This window comes from Arvicola amphibius, chromosome 1, assembly GCF_903992535.2.
Source record: "Arvicola amphibius chromosome 1, mArvAmp1.2, whole genome shotgun sequence".
NCBI lineage: Eukaryota > Metazoa > Chordata > Mammalia > Rodentia > Cricetidae > Arvicola > Arvicola amphibius.
Window position 1 is genome coordinate 158,090,623 of NC_052047.1, and position 24,154 is coordinate 158,114,776.

The window sequence follows — 24,154 nt, forward strand, 5'->3', positions numbered from 1 at the left end:
ATTTGAATACTTGTACTCCTGGGGTGGGGTGTGGCTCTTCTAGCTATCCTGACACGACCCCCCTTCTTGAAGGAAAGAAACAACACAGTATAGTGAGACTTGTGGGCAAGTATCCAGATGTAGGTCCAGTTCCCTCTGCTGCTCATCACTTCTGAAGTTTGCAGTAATGAGTGAAGCCTCAGTCTCCCCAGGCGTAGTGGGTAAAATTTAATGCTTAAATTAATTTCTGATTTTTGAGTATTTTGGGATTCCATTACACTCGACTGTCCTTATTGAGAAATAGCCTTTGCAATCAAGCAAAATTTAGGACCCTCAAATTAACATGTTTGATTTATGTGAGTGTGTGCACGTGTGTATGTGTTTCAAGCTTTGTGAACCATATGGTCATTGTCTCACTGCTAGGTGCAGATGCAGCTGTAGACAATGGATAAGTTTGTGTGAGAGTAAATTAAATTCTTTTTAATTTTTTTATTGAGCTATGTATTTTTCTCTGCCCCCTCCTTCCTTTCCCTTCTCCTTCTACCCTCTCCCATGGTCCCTATGCTCACATAGCAAATTAATTTCGTAAAGCTGAAATCTTAGTTCAGAAGGAAACATTGATCTTTAATTGTTCCTTTCTAGAGAGTAATGATAGCAGGGCCTGGGAGATAGCTCAGTTAGTAAAGTACTTGCATCACAAGTATGAGAAACTGCATCTGAACTCCATAATTCATGTAAAAAGCACCCAGGCATGGCGGGTCACCCGTCTAATCTTAGTGCAGGTTGTCTGGAGACAGGTAGCTCTCTACAACTCACTGACTAGATAGCCTAGTCTCATCAGGAGCTCCAGACTAAGGAGAGACCCTGTGCCATTTTTTTCTTAAGAAGATGGGGCTGACGAGATGACTCAACTGACAAAGGTACTTGGCACAGAGACCGGAATCCTTCACATTGTCCTCTGATCTCCACATGCTCTCCATGTGCACAACACGCAAATGCATAAGTGAATGGATAAGTAAATAAAATGTAAGAATGTCAATTGAAAATAAAATAACAAAGTGTATGGTATCTTGTGAACATGTCTATCTTAGTTTCTTCTGCTGCTATGGTAAATACTGTAATGCAACCCCTGCTCTACGTGCTACATACACACTACGGTATGGTATGCGAGTCAGGCAAGGGACTGGAGATTGAAACACACACGCGGGGGGTGGGGGGGGGGAGGGACAGGTAATCCCAAGAATGCTTCTTTTATTGTGTTCCAAGACAGCTTCTATAGGGTCTCCTTGACTAGTGGCCACACCCTAACTCTCAGCTGCAAGCGCACCAGAATCCACTCCCCTGCCATCAGAAACTCCTGAGGGTCTCAGGAGCAGCTGCAAAACAAGTTGCAAGCATAGGAAAACAAAATGTTTACTCCGGCAGGCAGGGGTTCACAGGAAATTCAGGGTCTGGGGGTTCACAATCCCCAACAAAATATCCCACCCAAAAGCAGCTGAGGGTGGAAATGATTTGCTTTGCAATTCTAGGTTATATTCCATCCTATCATGAAGGGGAAGCCTAGCCAAAAACCTTGTTTTGTAAGGCGTGTCCCCCTTGGTCTAAAGGCGTGTCCCCCTTGGTCTAAAGGCGTGTCCCTCTTAGGCGTGTCCCTCTTAGGTGTGTCCCCCTTAGGCTAATATTAACTTATAAAATCTTGCGGGCCCCACAGGCCCGCCTGCTCTTTGTTTTCCTGCCCTCCTCGCTGGAACCTTGGATTTGTAAGTTTCCTTTCCTTTCCTTTATTAAAACTAAATTATATATATTAAAGCTTGTCTGGTAAATCATAACTGCCGATCAACCACGCACCTTCACTATCAGGGGAGCCCCAGTGGCAGGAACTGAAGCTGCTGGTGGTGTCATGTCCACAGGTAAGAGCAGAGAGTAAATAGAGGAACAAGAGCCTACTGCTAAGCTCAGTTTCTCTACTTCTATATAGCCCAAGTCCAGACCCAGGGAATGGCACCTCTCATACTGGGTCTTCCCACATCAATTAAGGCTGTCAGGACTGCTCCACAAATGTTCCCACAGGCCAGCCTGATCCAGATGATTCTTAAATCCAGCCTCCCTTCCCACGTGATCTTACTGTGCATCAAGGTGACCAAACCATTATAGCACCGGGTTAGCTCTGGCCTTTTAATGAATGCTTGTTCCCCAGTGCTTGCTTAGGTATCATTTTTTCCACTTGAGTGATATACTTACTTGTACATCTTTCTGCCTTTTCCAGGAGTGAAAGAAATAGCACCAACAAATAGAACATCGTGTATTTGTCTCCCTCTGTGTTGTCTGATGATTTTTCATTTTCAGAACACATGGCGCTCATAGGGATGAAAACTCAGATATACTTAGCCAGTCTCTAGCCTTTGGGAGAGCAATAGCGAAAGAACTAGACTTGGTTTCTCCTTATGAGTAAATTGGTCTCCTGAAGGACAGTAGGTGTAGAGACGGGTGCACTGTGCAGACTAGCTACCTGCTTTTTCTTTAGCTGATTCTGAAATAGCTGCATCTCCTCACCGTCTCCTCCACAGACTCCCTCAGAAAGATGGTACGATGGGGATGAGCAGACTTCAGAAAACTCAACCTACTTTCCGTTTGTAGTTTGATTGGAGCTCAGCTCTACATATTCATATATGAATGTCTGTAGCATCTTTGGCGCCCAGAGGCAAAGTCAGATCATTAAAACAGTGATCATATGGATCACAAAGCCTGAAATGCTCACACATCCACATATAGTTTGAAATTCCTCCTTTAGGATAATGAATGTTGATGGACAGCTAGCATACTGCTTCTACCATTTGGATGGAATCCTGCTGAAGACTGATGTTCTGATTTAACTCCACAATATGTTTTAGACAGTTGGGAAAATAGTTGGCTTTTGTTCCTTCAGCTTCTGTTCACAGATAACGCCTAACTCTGATCAGGGCAGCTTCTCATAGGTCCATGTGCCCCCATTATCAGTGGTTATTTGCAACACAACTCTGTTCATTGGCAGAGTCCCACCTCCTTCAGGAGGGCATTTGGGTCTTCTACCGTTTGATTCATTCCCACTATTGAAGTTACTGTCAAGTTTCATGTGAACTTTGATTAAAAGGTACTAGTTGGAAGTCTAAGAAAATTCTGTGCCATTTCTGATTTCTTCCCTCTTATTTCTTCTTTTTTCCTATAACTTCCCCCACCTTCTTTTTTCACATTATTCTCTAGTGACTGTAGTTCATAATCATCCACCTTTCTTATTGCATTCTTAGTTAGCAGCTTACAGTTTGGTACTTAATTGTTTCTTAATTGATTCATCTGTACTATCTTTGCTTCCCAGATAGTCTGACATCCCTAAGGGAAAGAAATATATTTTAACATATTTTCATACCATTTCCTTGTGCCAGCCTCCCTCCATCAAACACATACTGAATTAGAGTTTAGCATAATAGATTCTCATTAACCATGTATATGCTAGCTGAATTAGGCCCTGTCATCGCACAGTAAGACAAAGAGCCTTCTAGTATTTCTTGATATGTTTTCAGAATTGTGTCAGAATTAATCAACACCTTTGAAAGCTGTCCTATAAGAAAGTAAATTAGAAATAAACAATGGGGGGCTCTTTTTTGTCTTCCTCTGTCTCTTTATTTGGATTGTGTTGTTTCCTTTTGTTTTATATTTAGGAGACAGTCTCTTCACAGGTGCCTCAAGCTCCCTGGCACAAACAGTCCTGCTCAGCCTCCTGAGTAGCTAGGGCTGTAGGCATGCACTATTGCACCTGCTTGTGTTTATGTCTAATTACAGGCTTGATCTGTTTGTTTGTGCGATATAGTTGTGAATCTGTTGCTGTTAGGCTAGACCTGGCTGTGACACTGGAGTCTGCCTGGCACACACTTCAGTTGCTTGGTTTGTTCACTGTTCATTTGGAGTCTTAGGTAACAATTTTGAACAACTCTCTGATTATAAAATTAAGATGCCAAATCTCTTTCCTATGTGCAATAATGAGTTCTTTTCAGGAGACTCGGGGTATTTGTTAAGGAAAAAAATACTTCGTGAGCTGTCTTAGTTCTTTGTTCAAAGAAAGTTACGATTCCTTATTCCTTCTCTTGCTCTTTATGCAGAGTTTACTTCTGCCTTGATAAGTTCTCAAGAACCAGGGTCATAACACTGCAGCCACCACTCTGTGGTCTTAGCTTTTTTGGGATTTCCTATGAAAACAACTTTATGAACAAAACTACCTGTAATAAATGCTACCTGTCACTGAACACTAATCATGAGGAATGTTAATTTTCCTTCTGCTCATTGAGCTCTTCTGAGATAGGCATGTTTGTGTATTGAGTAATCCCATGCAGCTAAGAAGCTGAGCCAGATTCCTGGCCAGCTCAGACCAGAAGAGGGAGGGGCTTGCTTGGATCCTGGCCCCCAAACCTCCCTTTGAAACCGTGCTTGCCCCAATGCAGTAGTTCTACTGAACAGTCACTGATCATTTTGTAAACATTACCTAACAGTGTTTTGGTGGGGTTTCTTTTTGTTTTTGTTTGGTGTTTGTTTTAAAATCTTTTCTTCTGGATTTTTGTGTTCACCTAGCTCTGCACAGCCTTCACAGTGTCACTGCCCTGACACTGTCAGATAGGATCTCTTGGCATGATCTAGCTTTCTACTCCCAAGAGACTGATCCTCTCACAATGAGGTCTTGTTAATTTTTTTTAATGAAGGCGACCTAGTTTTTGTAACCTTCTTTTTAATAATTAAAAATATGAAACCTACCCAGAATCATTTTTCTGTGCCACAGTTCCAACTTCATATCGAACCGGAGCTGCAGATCTGTTGCATGCAGTCTTGCCGTGGAAACACTCTATGGGGTTAAAAATCCCCCAGCTCCAAACATGAACCCAAGAGCATGCTGTTAATCTTCTTGTGTGTAGCTGGGTTTGCTTCATACCAGAAACTTCTCTTCATACTTAACTACCCACAGCTCATCTTTTCTCTGTGGTGTAATTGCTAGAGTTTATATGACTCTAGCTTTTATTTTTTTAAAAATTGATGCCAAGCTGGGCGGTGGTGGCACACGCTTTTCCCAGCACTTGGGAGGCAGAGGCAGGCGGATCTCTGAGTTCGAGGCCAGCCTGGTCTACAAGAGCTAGTTCCAGGACAGGCTCTAGAAACTACAGGGAAACCCTGTCTCGAAAAAAAAAAACAAAACAAAACAAACAAAAAAAAAAAAAACTTGATGCCATCTATCCTGATATTTTATTCATAATTGCTAAATCTTATTTTTAGTTGCTTTCATTTAAATGGGGGAGGAACTTGAGTTTTTCATGTTTGAAGTTATCCTTCTGGTCACAATAGTGAAATTTTCTAATTTTGAAAAGATTTTTAGCTCAAGTCTGTTGTTGACAGATTATCATTAAAATTAGTGACCAGTTAAAATCATATCCCAAACAGAAAAAAAATCAAATTTAATTTGATTTAGTCATACTATTTTAGTGAATATTCAGCTTGAGTCTTTACTTTTAATATTTTTTGCAGACTTCATGTTTTTTGCAACCAGGAATGATCCTAAAGTTAATTGTGAAAGGAGTCCGGTGGTCACTAACAAACCAATGGCTGGGATGGCCTTCGTTCTCGTGTTCTCAAACATACGACAGCAAGATGTTTGTGGATTACCACTTGAAATTTTGTAATGCATTCCCAGAAGATGACCAAATCCAAATAAAACCTGGGCTTCTTCCCAGGTGTTGGCAAACTCCTTGCATAGCCCATGAATCTGATCCAAGACTCTTCACATCCTTAGTTTCTAACATAACGCTTCAAGTCCAGGTGATGCTAAGCTCCAGGTGACTTGTATCCTGCTGTGAAGGAACTGTCAGAGACTAAGCATGTCTCTTTCTTTATTGCTTCGCTTTTTACTGAAAACCAACAAAAACTATATAATTTTGTTCCATTAAAGAGCTTATATTAGGAATGTCTGTTGTTAGATTCAGCCTCCTCAGTTTTTGCTGGGTGAGATGGAATTCCGAAGCCTAGAAACTGCACACTGATGCGTGTGCTTATGCCGGTTATGTCATCCTGTGGCCAGGACTTGAGAGCAGGAAGCTTGTCTCCTAAATGAAGTTAAGCCAATGGGGCCTTTCCTTCCTCTGTTGTATTTAAATTTGTCAGAGGCATTTTAATTCAGAATTTAGTTTTTACATAATGCAGGCCAGCTATATTCCAGAAATGTAATTACATAAAGATGGGTAGCTAACAATCCCCTGGCTCCTATGCTTGTTCCTAAGGAGTATAACTTGCCTGGCCACTGCAGCATTTCCGATGAAATAGTTTTAATTTGGGTAGCACACTGAGCGTCTGTTACAGTTGGCCCAAGCTCTCAGCCAGATGTTGGTAATACAGTCACAGACAAAGATAGTTATGGATCCTGACCATTGAATTTGCAAGTGTAGGAAGACTGCATCTTTTAATCTACAGTATCAAACTATTCAGTGTGTCGATGTAGCAGAAAGTCATCGAAGGCCTACAGAGGATGGAAGTAAAGAGCAAACAGCCAAGCTTGCTTTTTCTTGACCAGTTTTAGGAGTGGCTTGGGGGCTAGAGAGATAGCTCAGCAGCTGAGAGCATTGGTTCCTCACCCAGTGCACCCACATGGCAGCTCACAACTGTCTGCGACTACAGCACCTGACACCCTCATATATACATGCAGGCAAAAATGCCAGTTTTTTTTTTTAAACAAAAACAAGGAATACTTATTTCCTAAATAGTTAAGTCCCATGTATACCATGATGTCTTCCTGTGCTTTACTTCAGGAAAGAGCTTCTACCTTTTACACTTGCATTGCCTTAACAATGTACCTGTGCCATCACCATAGCAATATTGAGAATGACCTCAGCAGCCACTCAGAATCAGGCTTACAAAACAAATTATAGCTATAATTAACTCTCTGAATTTACTCTGCAATATAAATTTGTTCAGGCCCTGGTGTTTCTTTTTAAAAGGTTAAATGAACGGAATAATACAACATGAAACCTTCCCCCCACGCACACATTTTCCATTAGTTTTTGCTGAGAATATGAAGTATTTCAATGGAAAATACAGAGATTAGAGATTACTTTATTGCATCCTCTCAAAATGTGGCAGGCATAAATGAAGAGGACATACTACACTAGAATACCACTTCTAGGGGTACAAATTAACTCCTCCCCTACCAAGCCAATATGAAATGAAAAAAAATGTGTGCATTCTTTCTCCATGCCCTGCTTTTCAAGGCATGTGGGGCAGGTGAGTTAGGGCTCTGCAGGCCCAAACTGTTGGAGCTGGCCCCTTCTGGGCATTGAGAGATGCGGTTCTCACTTGTCTATTTTCTGCTTCACAAATTATGTCTTCAGTATTGTACCTTCTGAGCCACTCAGAAAATTATTGTGTAGATAGATTGTGTATCTTTTGTTTGTTTGGCAGGTTTGTTTTGTTTCTCACCGCTTTTGCTTGGGAGTGTGTCTGGTAAGGTTTGCTTTGGGTGTAGGTGGCGTATACTGTGACTACAGAGATGGATACTGTTCAACCTTTTCCTTTTGCTAAATTACACTAATTTAGCTTTTTGCCTCAAGTAAGGCAAAAATGAGACTGTCCAGCAAGACCATCACTTTATCTTCATCAGTAATGCTTGGAATTTTTTTTTTTTAAAAAACCTACTTTGTGTGTGATAGTGTTTTGTCTGCATGTATGCCTGTGCACTACATGCATGCCTAATGCTGACAGGGTCCAGAAAAGGAAATTGAGTCCCCTGAAACTACAGTAAGAGCTGGTTATGAGCTGTTATATGGGTACTGAAAAGTGAACCCAGTCTTCTGAGAGCAACCAGTGCTCTTAACCACTGAGTCATGTCTTTAGTCTGAGTGGAATATTTTAAAAGACTATTTCCTTGTCATGGTGTTAACAATACTGAGGTAGAACATAGCTTGACAGGCAGATGTTCATTGTAAGCAGCTGTTATTCTACAAGAACTGTAGAAGAATGAGGAGGAAAGAGAATCCTCACGGTGTGGCAGTCTGGAGCGCTCCGCAGTGCCCTGCATCACAGAGAAGTGCCACTGGCAGGTGTGCAGGGTGGCTGCTGAGCCTTTGCAGGTGGCTTTCCAGCTGCAGCTGTGTCCCCTGGCTCCATGTCATACACATAGTTAGCTCTAAGGAGCTCAGTGCACACTCCTGACTGGAGAGGTGCTGTCAGCGCTCCTAAGGTGCAGTTTGACAGAAAAAAAAGCCCTGCTTGGTGCAGTGATTCTTTAAAAATTATTCCTGCCGAACATAATTAGTAGCATTGGGTACTCTTGGTTCTTCTCTAGGAAACAAAACCACAATTTCCTGTTATCTCTAGACTGCCACAGCACCACGCACATGAGGATTAAGAGCCCTCTGTTCTGACCTGTGCCTGTGATGTAACTGAAGTGGATCATGTTTCTTAGTTTATCTTGCTGCTGTGCATGTAGTTCTTTGATTTATCTGAAATTTCTGAGTTCTTGTATGTAAATGATGATCACATAGATTTTAGAATATATGCTTCAAATTGTAAATCAAGGGTCTGATAAATTAGAAAGTTGTATTTGTACAGAGCAGCCTGTTGCTGCTGGAAGAGCCACTCTATCTGTAGAAGAGATGCAGTCAATGAACAGAACGTGGGCTTTGTTATCTCATCAGGTGACTAGGGCTATGCCCAGGTTCACTAAAATAAAGCTTTGCATTGGTATTCTCCCAGCAGCAGCTCTCTTTTATTCTCTAGCCAGGGTTAAGTAGTTGAAGGTATGAAGGAGTTCTCACTAGTCAGAGGAGAGCTCCTTGCTGGCTGCAGATGTGCTAATGTGTTTGGAAAAGGCCTTGAGTGTGAATAGCTGCTTTGCTGTAGGAATTCTAGCCTGCTCTTGCCTTAGAGGACTGGTTCACTTCCAACAAGGCAGTAGTTTTACTTTTTTATTAAAGTCAGACTCTTCTGTAACTCTTACCATTTCCTCTAACATTCAGTTTCACTTATAAAGGAACTCCAGTAGTAAAAATTAAATGCTACAAGCTTTAATGCTCAAACCAAATCTCTGTATAGGAAATCCATCCATCCAACCAGGAATGACTAAATACTATTTTCTTGGCATTAAAGTAGAAATAAAGATGTGTGGAAACAAAACTGTCTTCTCTCAGGTAGATTCTGCCCCTGAGTATGTATTGTGATCCCTGAGTTGTAACCACCATGTATACCAAACCTTCTGACTCGCTGTGTTTTATTTGTGCTCATTGGGGAGCTGATGCCTTCCAGTTGTCAATAGTGCCACCATTGTTCTACCTCTTGTTCACAGGTTAGTTGCTTTGTGTAGATACTTTGTAGCCATGCGTTTTGAAACCATTTTTGTGCTTCATCATTTCCAGGGCAGAAGGGAGTATAGTTCCTCTTTGAGTCATAAAGATGCTTCTCAGAACATCCAGCTGTCAGCAACTGGCTGTCATCAGTTCTGTCAAATCATGTCCTTCATGACATTACAACTTAAGTCCCACACTTTGAGAGAAAATCGAATGGACTAGGGTTTGGAAATGACAGAACCTGCTGATGGGGAACGTGCACTTGCCAGAGTTAGGATTAGCAGTGATAACACGTCAGTTTCTTCATACCCAATGGAAAGTTGTGTGCCCTGATTGTGGTGGTGGTGATTACACAGATATGTGACAAAAATCTCCTACAAGCACTCACGCTCATTTGCATAAATATGTATGAATGCCCATAACTGAGGCCTGTAGTTTTAAATAATACCATAAGTTTTCTAATTTTGATAATATCAGATTCCTAGTTTTGTTAATATTATATAGATATCTATATAAGGTACTGTCATTAAGTGAAAGCCAGTTGAAGAAATTCTGTGATAATTTGATAAATTTTGAGTCTAAAATTATTTTTTTAAAAAATTAAACTGTTTGACCCCCCACACACAAGGAAATGTTTAGGTAAAATGGCCAGATACATTAAAGTTGGTGTAGGTGACTCTAAAGAAGAGCGCTTGACCACAGGCATCATTAGTATCATCTCTTAAAATTCATGGCTTTGCATAAATAACAAATGACTTAGCCTTTGGACATAATTAAAGATACGGTGTGCTGCTGTCTGTCTTCTCTCGGGGAAGGAGGGAACTTCCTCCCAGGAAAAACTGATATTCTGAAAACAAAGAAGAATAATAAGTCTTGACCTTACATTTATCTTTATTATAAGGGTGTCTGTGCAAATTCACTTTGTATAAATGCTTAAAAACCTTATTTAACTCTTGATTCTTCAGCCAAACCTGCTAAACAAATAGAGGGTAGGAGACTAACTTGAATTTCTTAGCAGATCTTCCATGTCTGGCTGATGAGGAAATGGGAACCTGGTGAGTGAGAGCCTTCTTCCTCTGAGCAATGGAAGGTTGACCTTGTCTGTTTCCTAGATTGTCACTTTCTGATATGTATTTTTTTTTAATCTCTGTGACTTTGCCCTTTCCCTTCCATGGGTTTGGAGTGATGGTAACTGACATTCTTGTGTTTTCCCTCTTCTAGCTATCTGAATGACTTGGACCGTGTAGCCGACCCTTCCTATCTGCCTACACAACAAGATGTGCTTAGAGTTCGAGTCCCCACCACAGGGATCATCGAATACCCCTTTGATTTACAAAGTGTCATTTTCAGGTAGTAACTGAGTTCATTAACACCTACATACAGGGTCTAAAGCCTGTGGCTTTGTGTAGATTATCATCATTGGGATACACAACTGAAATAATATATCAATGAAAGAAGATGCAAAAGAAAGATATTCTGAAGTTTTCATTTTAGGCTAAATAACCAGGCATTTAATGAAACTTTAATTGCTGGTGGTAGAATACAGTTACTCAAACATTGTTCTTCACTATAATATATTTGTACACATGTATATATATACACAGAGGCACACACACACACACACACACACACACATACATATAAATCAACTTTTGTTTTGTGTTTTTGAGATAGGGTCTCACTCTGTGGCCCAGACTGGCCTTGAAATCACAGCTTTCTTCCTGTCTCACCCTCCCAGTTGTTGGAATTTTAGGCAGGAACCAGCATACCTACCATTAAAAACTTCCATATTGATAATTTCTCCATGTTGTTTAGTACCAATGCAGAATTTCTCCATAGTATTAAAAAGTCATTCTGTTTTAGTTCATATAATAAAATGCTTGAGAGTTTCAAAATTCATGATTTAAAAAGTAGGGCAGTTAACTTAATCTAAATTGATACAACAAAGAAGAATTAGAATTTATTATTTCCTTGTTTACTGCTGTTATTTGTCTTAATGCTTTAACTGGAACTTTTTTTAAGACAATACTAGTATCTTTTCAGTTTGCTATTTCCCAGTCACTTAATTGTACTTTTAGTTGCATTGCAAACCACCTTGAGCTTTGAGGAAAGGAGCCACGTAGGTATGTCTTTGACTTCAGTGCTGAGCTGGCTCCCAGGGAGCTTACTCATGTAGGCTGGTGGAGGTTTGTGTTCTGCCGCAAAGCCGCCTTCATGGAGCTCCTCCTGCAGCATGCCTCTGCCGTGGGACTCAGCTTGACACATACTATGCTGTTTCTTGACAAAGCACCAATTTTTATTATGTTTTTTATTATTATGCTTTTTCCCCCTCTGTTCATTCTTTGCACCCATGGTGTAATCTTGCCACCATATACTGCTCAAAAGCACGTGGCTTTGAAGTAGGTAGCTCTTTGAAAATACTTAGGAACCTCTTTTTAAAATATGTAATGGGTACATTAAGATGATCACCAAGGTTCCTAGGGCCAGCATTCTATATTACATATTTTGAGTTTATAACATCTAGATATCCAAATTTACAAAAAAAAAAAAAAAGACATATAGTACTACAGTACTTCTTGGAGATTTTCACATCTTGGTTGCTTTGCAATTTCAAAAATTGGTTAGGATTCCATCTCATTCTTGAAACATTTGTGCACTAGTGTTGAAGGATACTTTTTGCCACTACAACAAAAATAATGACTTCCTGTCATCCTCCGATGACATTGGTTCCCTGCAGTAGGGCTTCCTTGAATAGAAGGTCCCTGTAAATGACTTGCATATTTTCACATAGTGGCATTGGGGCAGAGCCAACATTTTAATATTTTTGTTTCGATTTTTGTTTTTCAAGACAGGGTTTCTCTGTAGCTTTGGAGCCTGTCCTGGAACTCTAGCTCTTGTAGACCAGGCTGGCCTCAAATTCACAGAGATCCACCTGCCTCTGCCTTCCAAGTGCTGGGATTAAAGGCGTGCGCTACCACTGCCTGGTTACATTTTAATATCTTTAACACCTAAAAGTTCCACTCCTGGAACCATTGTTTTGCCCTTCTGACCTCATTCCTGGACCTCTGGAGTCTTTTAGAAATGGTGGCATGAGTGATCCTTGATTTCTGGGCTAGGGAGATGACTCAGTCAGTAAGGTTCTTTGCTTGTGGGTTTCCATGATCCACATAAAAATCCAGCTGTGGTGGCATATGCCTGTAATCCCAGGTTCAGAGAATGGAAGGCGCAAAGTCGAAAGGTCCGTAGCCAGTTGATGAGCTCCAGGTTCAGTAATGGACTGTATCTCAAAATACAAGGTGGAGAGGACCAGAGGAAGCCTCCTGAGAGTCACCCTCTGTCCACACACACATGCACACATGTGCACACACTCACAGAAACAGAAGTTCTTTGAGTTCTCCCTCTGGATTTCGTGTGAGAATCAGGAAAGCACCACAAGCAAGCAGGTGTGGAGTAGATTCTTACAGAGCACTGCTCTTCCACTTTCATACCAGACCGTCTCATTCTCTGAGACTTCTTTCCTCTGAAGATTGTGTGCAGCAGTCAGGAGTTTGTCTGGCTCTGCTGTTTATGCACACACATACTTCCACTCCGTTCTTGGTGCCCATGCCGGTGTCTGAGGATAATCAGGTGCAGAGTGGGTGCATGAGAAGCAGACCCAGGAACTGGTTCAGATGATGCCCTGTGAGGCACTGCATAACATTCTGATATCTTACACCACACTTAATATCCAGCAAGGAGGCAAGTTGGTTTGTGCACAAAGCTAACTGCTCCATGCTGCCTGGTGTGGTTGGACCTGTCCTAAATTGTTGCCAATATTGAAAGTAAGAAAAAGCTCCAAGTTCTTATCCTACAAAAGGAAGCATAGGCAAGATCATATTTACATTTAGTACCCTCCTTGTATGGAAATGTATGGTATCTTATATCCTTTAAATATATCCATGGTCCTTCCCAGCATCCTCAGTAATACATGAGGGTCTTCACTCTGACATCTAAGAAATGAAAGCGAAATTTATTATTTGTTACTTGATCTTAACATAAAAAACATCTTGTTTGCCTTTGCAGTGTGTAATTTAATAAAAGAACTATTTTGCTTGGCACAGACAAGTTTTACATAGTTACAATTTTCATGCATATCTAGTAACTTCCTGTAACCACAGTGATTAACAGACAATAATCAATAAGTATTAATTGACTTGGATGCCATTGTCTTTCAAACGTTGAATTTTCCTAATTTGTAAGTAGTATTATTATATTAGTACTTTTAGTATTTTCTTTGTTATTAATATGAATGTTGTTACCTTTGCAGAATGGTCGATGTAGGGGGCCAAAGATCAGAGAGAAGAAAATGGATACACTGCTTTGAAAATGTCACCTCGATCATGTTTCTAGTAGCGCTTAGCGAATATGATCAAGTCCTTGTGGAGTCAGACAATGAGGTAAGTGCTCTTTGGACAGAGAGTGAGTGATTCATCATTTTAGTGCCTGATAGAAATAAATGGCAAGAAGTGGATGTGGGCAATGGATTGAGTTGAAGTCATTACTTTCTTTACCACTATTTCAAGATCTTTTTTTCTTTTCAGTTTGTTTTTAGTTCTTATTACACCAGTGTATTTATTTGTGTGTGTACATACATACAGCAGTACACATGTTGATATCAGAGGACCTGTGGGGTGGATTCTAAAGGTGGAACTCGGGTTCTCAGGCTTGGCTACAAGCACTTCTACCCACTGAGATGTCTTACCTATCTGGATGTTACCCTGTAAAACCAACCTACGATACACTCAGAATGGCAAGCTTTTCTGTCAGGAATGCAAGCAGGTCTGTGTGCTCAGATCTAATTAGAACTTGTTTGATACTTTTAACACTGTGCAGAGGTTCTGAAAATAAAATTATTATGGAAAGCCCTAGGCTAATCACAAGATCATTTCATAGCCTTTCTTGCAGCATAGAGCTGGGAGTGTTGAGTGAGTCACCCTGTTTTGTTTTGCTTTCATTTTGTTAAAACATTGTTTGCTGGATGGGTGGGCATGCAGAACCTTCACTTGGCAGATGCGAGTAACTTTGTAGCTGGGTTCAAAATCAGTTCATTGTGAAGCCATGCAGTGTCTTGGTGATGTGGCCTCTCTGCTGCTGTGTGCTGTTTGGGCTGTTGTGTAGCTCTACTAAGCAGGGGGTGACTCAGGAACTGTTCTTCACACCCCTGTCTGGAGAGCTAGCTCTGTATTGGGCTCCTCTCTGCTGCAGGGAAAGTTAACAGGTGGAAATGCAGATTCTGAGAGTAGTAGAGGTTTGATGAATCAGTTGACTGTGGAGGATAATTAGCCTTTGAGCTAACGTTCACAGCATGTGTGTCTGAGTGGAGATGCCATTAATACTGTCAGAGCTTCAGGCAGAGAGACCGGTGACATTAAGTAAATAAAAGGAGAAAACAGAGAAGGAAGTGAGAAATCCCCAGCCATTGGTTAAACTGAGATCTGGTGTGTCAAAATTCACTTTCAACACACATCTCTTTTTCCATAGATAAGAATTCCTGGCTTCTTGATCTTTTTAAGATAGCTTATTTTTTGCAAGTCTTAATAGTCTCATTATAGTTCATACCCAGTATGCAGGGGTTTGCATCTGTCAATGAGCTAAGGCCTGATAATCAGCCACTGGCTCCCCGAGGTGAAATGCAGAGTGCCTACAAGCATGGTAAAATACTGATAATTTTGTTATCAAAATGTAAGCGGGACATTTGCTTTTGGAATGTTTACTATTATATCTCTCTGGTTCTCATTCTTAATCTGTACCCGTGCCCATTTGTTGTTCCATAATTCTTGGAGACTATAGTTTGAATATATTGCTTACTTTAGACATATTGTGCCTATGGTTTCAGTACTATGTTGTGGGTATCAGGATCTCCAAACAGTTACAATTTTTCTTTGGAGAGAAGATTACAAAAAGAATACACATACTTTTTTTTATTTTTATCAGAATAAAGCATATGAACCAAAGGCAATTAGACTTTGCTGTGTAGCTCCCCATTTCTTATATTCAGTTTGCTACCCACTGAAATAAATTTTACATGTGTGACCTATATAGAAGATGAAAGAAATACATAAATTTCATGCCTATATTTACATACTGGCAAGGGTAAAATAAGTATCTACCAGTACACATATTATTCCCATTCAATATGTTGTATCTACAAAGAATTACATGTTGTGATTTAATGACAATCAGTTTGCCATTTTAAAATTAGCAGAACAGCAAGGAAGTCAATTCTCTAAATGACTTGTCAGCTAAGTCTAGCACAATAGCCCCATTCTTTGTTTATCTGGTCATTATAAATCTCACCTGATGTTACAATAGAAATATGATCTGTTGGTTGGTTGGTATAAAAATATATTAGTTCAGTGGCATTTTTTTATCGACAATTTCAGATTTCTACCAGTAATTTGTCATTCAGTATGTAGGTATTCATTATAAAAGCCTGGCCTGAGTCCTTTAGTTCATAAGCTGATATATTATACCACAGATTAAAATAATAAAGCTATGTCCTAGTTTGCTTTCTCTTGCTGTGACAAACACCATGGCCAATATCAACCTGGGGAGGAAAGGGTTTATTCCATGTTACAGTTTTTCATCTATCATGAAAGGAAGTTGGGACAGAACTGTGGAGGCCGGAGCTGAAGCAGAGACCCTGGAGATGTGCTGCTTACTGACCTGTTCTCCAGGGCTTGCTCAGATTGCTCCCTTGTACCACTGAAAACCACCATCCTAGAAATGGCATCTCCCACAATGGGCTGTACCCTCCCACATCAGTGCCTACAGACCACTCTGTTGAAGGCATTTTCTCAGTTAAAATGCCCTTTTCCCAGGTGACCAGGGAGTTCTGTCAAGCCGACAGAAGCATATAACCTGCACTAGTTACAGTCTCCCCGTTAGAACTCAGTAAGTCACACCCATTCTGGAGCTTTCTCTCAGGCCTTCAGCAAGCCTGATAATAGCACTCGAGCTGATCCTCAAGCAAAGCAAGAACATACTGTCCATAACCAGCACCCCTAATTAGCGCACAGTCCCAGAACCGTGTTCATATTAGAGTTATCTATTTGATACTCAGTTGTAGTAAAACATTGAGATGTCATTGTTTCCAACTTCTTAAACCATTAAGGTAATTCAGAATTACAGAATTCTAGTTTCTGAAATGTCTTGGTTTGGGTGAGACGGAACAAGAAAAAACTCCCTGCCGTTTGCTCTTGGTTTTAAAGTGTGATGTTCATAGCTTTACTTCCAAGCAGACTTGCCTGTGCCTGCCTTGGTGTATATTTGTGAGAGAAGTCTGGAAGTGAATGCTGATGGCCTCTCTTTCTGTCCTGTGGAGCCGTGGAAAATTCACTGTAGACTCCAAGCAGGACAGCTAAGACGTTTTGTAGAAGCTCTGAGGCTGATTTGTTCAGCAAAGTACATGAAGTTCATGCTCCCAGAACCCACATAAAAAGATGGGCATGGTGGCACATGCTTGCAATCCCAATTCTGGGAAGGTGGGTACAGGCACATCCCTGGGGCTAGCCAGCCAGCTGAGGCTGTTTGGCTAGCTCCAGGCCTGTGAGAGAACCTATTCCCACCCCACCCCCAAAGGTAGCTGACACCTAAGGAATGACACCTAGCCTCCAAATGCACAAGTGCACAGAGATACAGAGACACACAGAGAAATGTTCCAGATTATTCCCTTTGCTTGTGTTTTGGTTATTTGCAAACACTATGTATTAGTCTCTGCAGTTTTACACAGATCAACTTTTGTCTGTGCGGATTCTCAGCTTTCCTATTGTTTGGGGAATGAATGTCTTTCTCCTTTGTCTCCAAATAAGGAAATAAGCAGGAACTAGGCAAACCAAGGTTGTAGTGCTGCCCTGATTTCCAGCTTCTCTTTTCTCTTGTATTTCCCCTTTGGTAACAAACCAGCTTCAGCCAACTATCCTGCCGTAAATCCTTTCATGGACACATTATTTCAGAGCCCCTGAAAGCCCAGAACAGGGAGATAGCCGGTGTGTATCATTGTGTGTTCAAACTCACCTCAACTCACCTCTGTTTTTATTTCTCTAGCTGAGCATTCACACCATGTTCTCCACATTTCTTCCTCTTTTTTTTTTTTTTTTTTTTTTTTAATTTTTCAAGACATCGTTTCTCTGTATAACAGCCCTGGCTGTCCTGGAACTAGGTCTTTATAGACCAGGCTGGCCTCAAACTCAGAGATCCGCATGTCTCTGTCTCCCAAGTGCTGGGATTAAAGGCGTGTGCCACGCTGCCCAGCTCCACATTCCTTCCTAATGTGTACATCTAACTGATTGGTCATGGTGAGTTATTTTATATTTTTTTGGATCGGGTTTTTTGTTGTTGTTGTTTGTAGTATCAAGGTACTGCCTCCATACCCAACCCAGGTATAAATGGAGACTGTGCTTTCACTTCCCGGCCACTCGGACCCAAATAATCACACAGAAACTATATTAATTACAGCACTGGCCATTGGCTCAGGTGTAGTCCTAACTAGCTCTTATAATTTAAATTAACCCATTTCTATTAATCTATGTATCACCACGAGACTGTGGCTTACCGGTAATGTTCTGACATCTTTCTCCTTTGGCAGCTACATGACGTCTCCCTGGCTCTGCCTTCTTTCTCATTGTATTCAGTTTAGTTTTCCCATCTGCCTATATTCTGCCCTGCCATAGGTCAAAGCAGCTTCTTTATTAACTAGTGATAATAAAACATATAGCATACAGAGGGGAATCCCACATCACCCAGGCCTTCCTTTGATCAAGATGGATTTCCCGGCATTGGTTCTCATAGACACTTGTCCTTCAAGCTGAGTCTGGAATTGAGAGTTGATAATAAAAAGACAGAGTAGACATTTTTAATACTGTTGCATTCATACCTCTTTAAAACCTGCTAAGCTATTACTTGTACATGATGATAAGAATTATTGTCCTGGCTGATACACCCACTCTAAGTTTGCAACACAGAGAAAGAACAGAAGACCTGTCATTACTAAGAGCATGGAAGCAAAATGAAAATTCTCCTTTGGGGTGTTGAAATTTCTCCCCTGGACCTCTGGGTCCTTATTACATTCAGAGACAATAGTGGGCAAACACAGGACTTTCCCCAACAGTTCAGAGTGTCTCTATGTTCATTGGATCTTAACAGTCTAGGATATACATTTGGTTATACTTCTGTGCATGCACACGTGTGTGTGTGTGTGTGTGTGTGTGTGTGTGTGTGTGTGTGTGTGTGTGTGTGTGAAAGTTTGAAAATACATTTATTTTTCTGCTCTGAAAATTCTGAGTAGGCTTTTAGGAATTTTTTTCAGATGACACCTAGCTTTGTGGGGAATATTGACTAAATACTACAAAAAGAAAAACCTCCTAATTTTAGAGGGAAGACCTACATGAGACTTAGAAGTATGAAAAGTATGCGCTTAGGTGGACATAGCTGGACTCTGGTCACAAGTTGGATTGGTTGTAACCCTCTTATTGTTTCTTAATCAGATTGTATGCTTGGCTCACTTACTTGATTCGTGGCCTGATTAACAAGGACATTGCTGAAAGATGCTCCCTTTCTGGTGTCATACCTCTCTGGGTTTCCAGTTCTCTGCTCATGTTCAGTCCCTTGTCTACAGTGTATCCTCATCCTCCGCTCCTTCAGTTTCTCGGCTTTTCTGTTTCCTCGTTATTGTTCTTCTCCATCTCAGTTCTCCTTGCTTCTCTCTTGCTCTCTTTGTGGGGGGCAGCACAGAACCTAGTATCTATACAAGCCAGCATTCTACCACTGCTTGTGTGTCCTTGAACCATAGGCCTAGACTTGTGCTAATAAGAATATTAAACATCAGTCTGCCTGTCATTTCTCTACTCATTTATTTTTGTTTATTTAATGTAAAATATACTCACATATACAAACTACAAAGATCACTATGTAGATCAGGTGGTCTCTAAGTTATGGTGATCCTTCTGCCTCCTGAATAATTTTGGGTTCCAGGTGCACCCCACCATACCTAGCTAAGAATATCCTTTTTATAAAGAAAGAACATCTTTATTTCTTGTGGGACTGGGTATGTACCCATGTTGAGCATTTGCCTGATACAGGTATGACTTCAAGCTCTTATGCCAGGAGTATAAATTGTTGCAAGCTGTGCAGCATATGTTTTGTAATATTGTTTATTCGAGAAAGATTTGCACCTCCATATTGCCAGGATAGTATCATAGGTCACAGAATTCTAGTTTGAGTTCTTGGGGTTTTGTTTGTTTTTCCCTCTGTAAAGACCTTGTTGTTTCCGTGCGCCCTTTTTTGTTTGTTTGTTTGTTTGTTTGGATGGTTTCTGAGGAGATAAGAGGTACAATTTTTATCTTTGGTTGCAATTAGGTAAGATTTTTTTCCTTTTTATCTCTGATTATCTGAAATTTAAATATAATGTGCTAGTTATGGTTATTAGGGCCAAGCATAGTCACTGATCCTACTTGCATTTTGTATTTTTGTGTCTGACATTAATTTGAGGAAATTTCTCACTCATTGAGTTTCTCTCTCATTATTTCTTCAACTATTTCTTCTATTCCTTTTTTCTTATCTCTCTGGTGTTCCTTTTACATGTATATTATAACTTTTGTTGTTCTCCACATGAGGTGAGACGGCTACTTATATAGACAATTGTCATATCACATAATGACGTTTTGTTACTGAAAACTGAACATACAACCATCTTCCCATACTGTTGTTAATGGTGCTGAAAAGTTCTTGTCACCTAGTGGACAAATAGTTACCATGGTGTTACAGCTGCCCCGGTCTAGTTGCATGCTGAGTTTACTGTCTCAGAGCTGTGCTGCACCCCACAGCACGGGTATGTGGTAGACTATACTGTCTAGGTTCATGTAAGTACATGGCGATGTTCACACAACACAGAAATTACCTAGCAAGACGACTCTCATACTGCATTCCCTTCACTAAATAACACATAACTACACCACTCTTTGTCCACATGGAAGGCTAGAACTGGTTGAAGCTGGTTTTTCATCCTCCACCCCAGACTGATTAGGCTCTGATAAAGCCCGAATAGTTTTAAGTTCTGATGATTTATTTCTCAAGGACACCTGAGGTACTTTGTAATTTTTCCCTATTATCTCCTAAGCAGAAGGATGCTCTACCCTGACTGCAGGCGTTTGTTATATAGAATTGATACACATGTTCTGTATTATCGATGTACATAAGCAGCTAAAGATTTAGTTGAATTTATTAGCAGGGATTATCTATGAGTATCTGGAGTTTGGTTATAGTTTTGATTTTATGTTTTTCATTTTACACGTTTTCATTTGTATAAATTCCCATGAAAATATACTCTAGAAATTAACTGTATGATTGAAAAATTTTAAATGAAATTTTTTTATATTATCAATTAAAATATTAAATGAAATAACCCTTTAAGGTTTTTTCGAGATTTTTCTAATTGTTTTCAACAAGAAAAGATGGAGATACATATGAATGTGGAAATTAATACAGATGTCTAGTCGAAACCTTGTCACATTAGAAAACATTTTTTTGTCAATATATTGAAATATCTTCAAAACTGAGACACCTTAAAAATAATGAAGCTGGCTGGGTGGTGGTGGCCCTTTAATCCCAGCACTCTGGAGGCAGAGGCAGGTGAATCTCTGTGAGTTTGAGGCCATCCTGGCCTACAGAGTGATTCAAGGACAGACTTCAAAGCTACAGTGAAACCCTATCTCAAAAATAAACAAACAAACAAATAAATAAATGGAGGTTGGAGAGATGGCTCAGCTGATAAGAACGCTGACTGCTTTCTAGAAGACTCAGTTTCAAGCATCCATGGTTGCTCACAAATTTGTCTGTGACTCTAATCTCAGGGGATTCAGTCCTTTCTTCTGGCCTCCAAGGACACTGGAAATATGTGGTGCACAGACATATGCAGGCAGAACAGCTGTCCACATATAAATAAATGAAGAAACAAATGCAGTGATACAAACCCAAAGCCACCCCAGGGACGCGCTTCCTCCAGAGGGTTGTATGTTAATGATCTTCCCAAACACTTCTCCCTGGTACCTAAGTAGTCAACTGTATGCGCTTATGGGGGTCATTCTTATTGAAACTACCACAGCCTGTACTGATTTTCAAAATGTAGTTCTTAACACATTGAGTGAGTTGTGGAGCCTTTTGGGGTTGTGAGTTCTAGGTATTAAATCATGAACAGCATTTGTAAGAATGTGAAATGGAGTAGACCTAACTGCAACCAAGTTGCAAGTACCAGAGACTATTAGAAGAATTTCTGTATTGTAATTTCTGTTTCTACGTTGGGATAGGTAAGTTGACAGGTTAGTTGGTGAAGACAGGGTCTCATGCAGCCTAGGCTAACCTCAAATTCATATGTAGTCAAGAATGTCCTTGAGTGAATTTCCAACTCTACCTCTACCTCCCAAGGGCCAAGAATATAGGCATACATCATCATGCAAGCTCCATTATACAGTGTGGGTATATGTATGGGTGTGGGTGTCTGTCAGCAGGGGGTGGTGCTCAAGGGTCAGAGGGAAGGTAATTTGCTGTCCTGTTTCAGGTAATGGGAGAAAGAGGGAATACGCAACCTTGTGCAGTTACAGGTGAATCACTCATTCTCTGTTCAACTTATCCTTTAAAATTGCATTAACTGTGTTCCTCCTGATTAATGTACACTATGTTAATACATGCTGTAGTTCGCAACTGATCTGTGCCTTGCTTCCCCTGTGGTTCTGGGCTGGTGTGCCCAGTGAAAACATTCAGAAATTGTCATTGAGCCATGGCAGTCCTGGCTAGTAGCTTAATAAACACTCCATTTCTGCCATCTTCTCACTACCTCCACATCCCTTAGTCTGCTGACAAAGGGCAGTGTAGAATCCAAGTGCCTCCAACCTAATGCCCACCTGTGCCTCCTCCACCTCTCATCATAGCTGGGCTGATGCCTTCACATGCCCAACCCACACCCACAGTACGAAGAGCTGGCTTTGAGATGGCCTGTTTTATCTCTTTGGTGATTGAATTGCCATTGTCCGGTAAGTCATTTTGCAGAGACACAAGCATGAGTAACCCTTTTCCTTTGTTCAGTTTTAATCACCGTGCAGGAAAGTGGCCAGAGGCCCCTGTGCTGCTAGTTTGTTTCCCACAAGGGCAGGGGAGTATGGAGTGCTGCTCAAGGCCTTGCTCTAAACTTGTCAGACCAAGAGAAAAACTTGAAATGTTGGAGCCTCTTGCTAAAAGATGCACGGTTTGGAATTTCAGAAGCCAGGTGACACTGGAGTAGATAGAGCCTGCTTCCAGAAGGAGAGAAGGAAACAAAACCGTGACTAGGGTCCATAACAAGCCCAAGTCAGGTTTTACTGAACTTGACTGATCCCTGTCTTAGTTTTGCTTGGGATTGTGTTTGGGGACCTTGCAGTGGGAAGTGACACCTTTGCTGGTCCTTCTACAAACCCTCAAGGTGCTGGGTACAAAATGAGTGGCTAGTGTATAACTGGATAAAATCGTTCTTTTCACTGTTAGCCAATAAATGAGTCCCTGCCATTAGATATTCTTTCTTCATTCAACCAATGAACACCTTCTTAAAAAGCTGAAGCTAAGTTCTAAAGCTAATCCTTGTTTATAAATTCACACAGAAACTTTAAGCCCTCAGGTTAATTTTAAGTTCTTAATATTCAGACCATATGCCAGATTCTAAAACTAACATGAAATGTCTTAACATGCGCTGTGACTGCTCAGTCTCCTTCAGTAGTGTGCATCTTTATGAGCAAAAACAGGCAGTTGTTGGTGTCTTATTACCCAGACACACTGTCCCCATTAGGCAGGACCCTTTCTGTCTATCTTTTATTCTGACGAGGATAGTTCTTCCTGGAGTTGGTACACCCTGTGTTCTCTCTCAGTAGGGAAGGGATCAGACACTCTTCTGGGCTTCCCATCTAGAAAAAATGTACTCAAACACTGAGTGGAGTTAGCTGTCAGAGTTTCTTCTCTCGAGCACATGACCTATATCTCACCGTTTCTAGCATGTTTGGCACGTACAGAGATGAACTGTTCGGTCTGGGTGCTGGTCCAGCAAAAATCAGGGAGCAGAAGGTTGGTTCCTCCCTCGAGCATGGGTCTTGGACACATCTCTGGCAGGGAAGAGGCACCCATGGCTGGTATTTTCATTGCAGGTTTGCCATCCAGCCAGAAACTCCACTCGGCTTCACTAGACCAATTCAGAAGGTTTTGCAAAAAGTCTTTATGATGCCAACACCAAGTTTTCCACCTGAACTAATCTAAGACCAGCTGTTCACTAAAAATGCTGGCCTTAGGATGATCATTTGGCTTAAGTCTGTTAAAGTGGCTTAAAAGGGCACTGAAGAGAACCCGTAGAACGAGTTCTTAGCCTGCAAGTCTGTAGATCAGCTTCTTCAGAAAACATTGCTCAGAATAAAGGGAGTCCTCACAGAAACCATATTCTGCTGGTTTAAGGGCCGTCTACGTTGACCAGTGGCTGTGTTACAGAGAACTAGAGGTGTGAGGCAGCTAGTGGCGGGAGAGGAGAGCCTCCGGCTCTGTGACCAGTCCCAAGCCAGTGTGGCTTCCACAGGCCAAGGGAAGACTTTGCTGGCATTGAGTTGAACATAGCATGAGAAGACCCCAGGGCTTCCTGTTTGTTGAGCATTTGCCATGCATGGTCCAGGCACGGAAGCATCTATATGGATCTCCTAGCATGGGCTGCCTCACAGTAGAGAAGTTTGAGCCTTAAAACCTTAGAGCTTTCCTTAATTATTCAGTGTTCATTTTCCATTAACCAT

At 40.9% G+C, this 24,154-nt stretch overlaps 1 protein-coding gene across 1 annotated transcript in view; it reads left to right on the forward strand.

Moving 5' to 3' along the window:
* LOC119812597 (guanine nucleotide-binding protein G(q) subunit alpha) overlaps positions 1-24,154 on the forward strand; it is a 223,203-nt gene that overhangs the window by 168,057 nt on the left and 30,992 nt on the right. The window contains exons 4-5 of the mRNA XM_038327366.1: positions 10,548-10,676; positions 13,633-13,762. Coding sequence (XP_038183294.1) covers positions 10,548-10,676; positions 13,633-13,762 — 259 coding nt within the window. The remainder of the gene's footprint in view (positions 1-10,547; positions 10,677-13,632; positions 13,763-24,154) is intronic.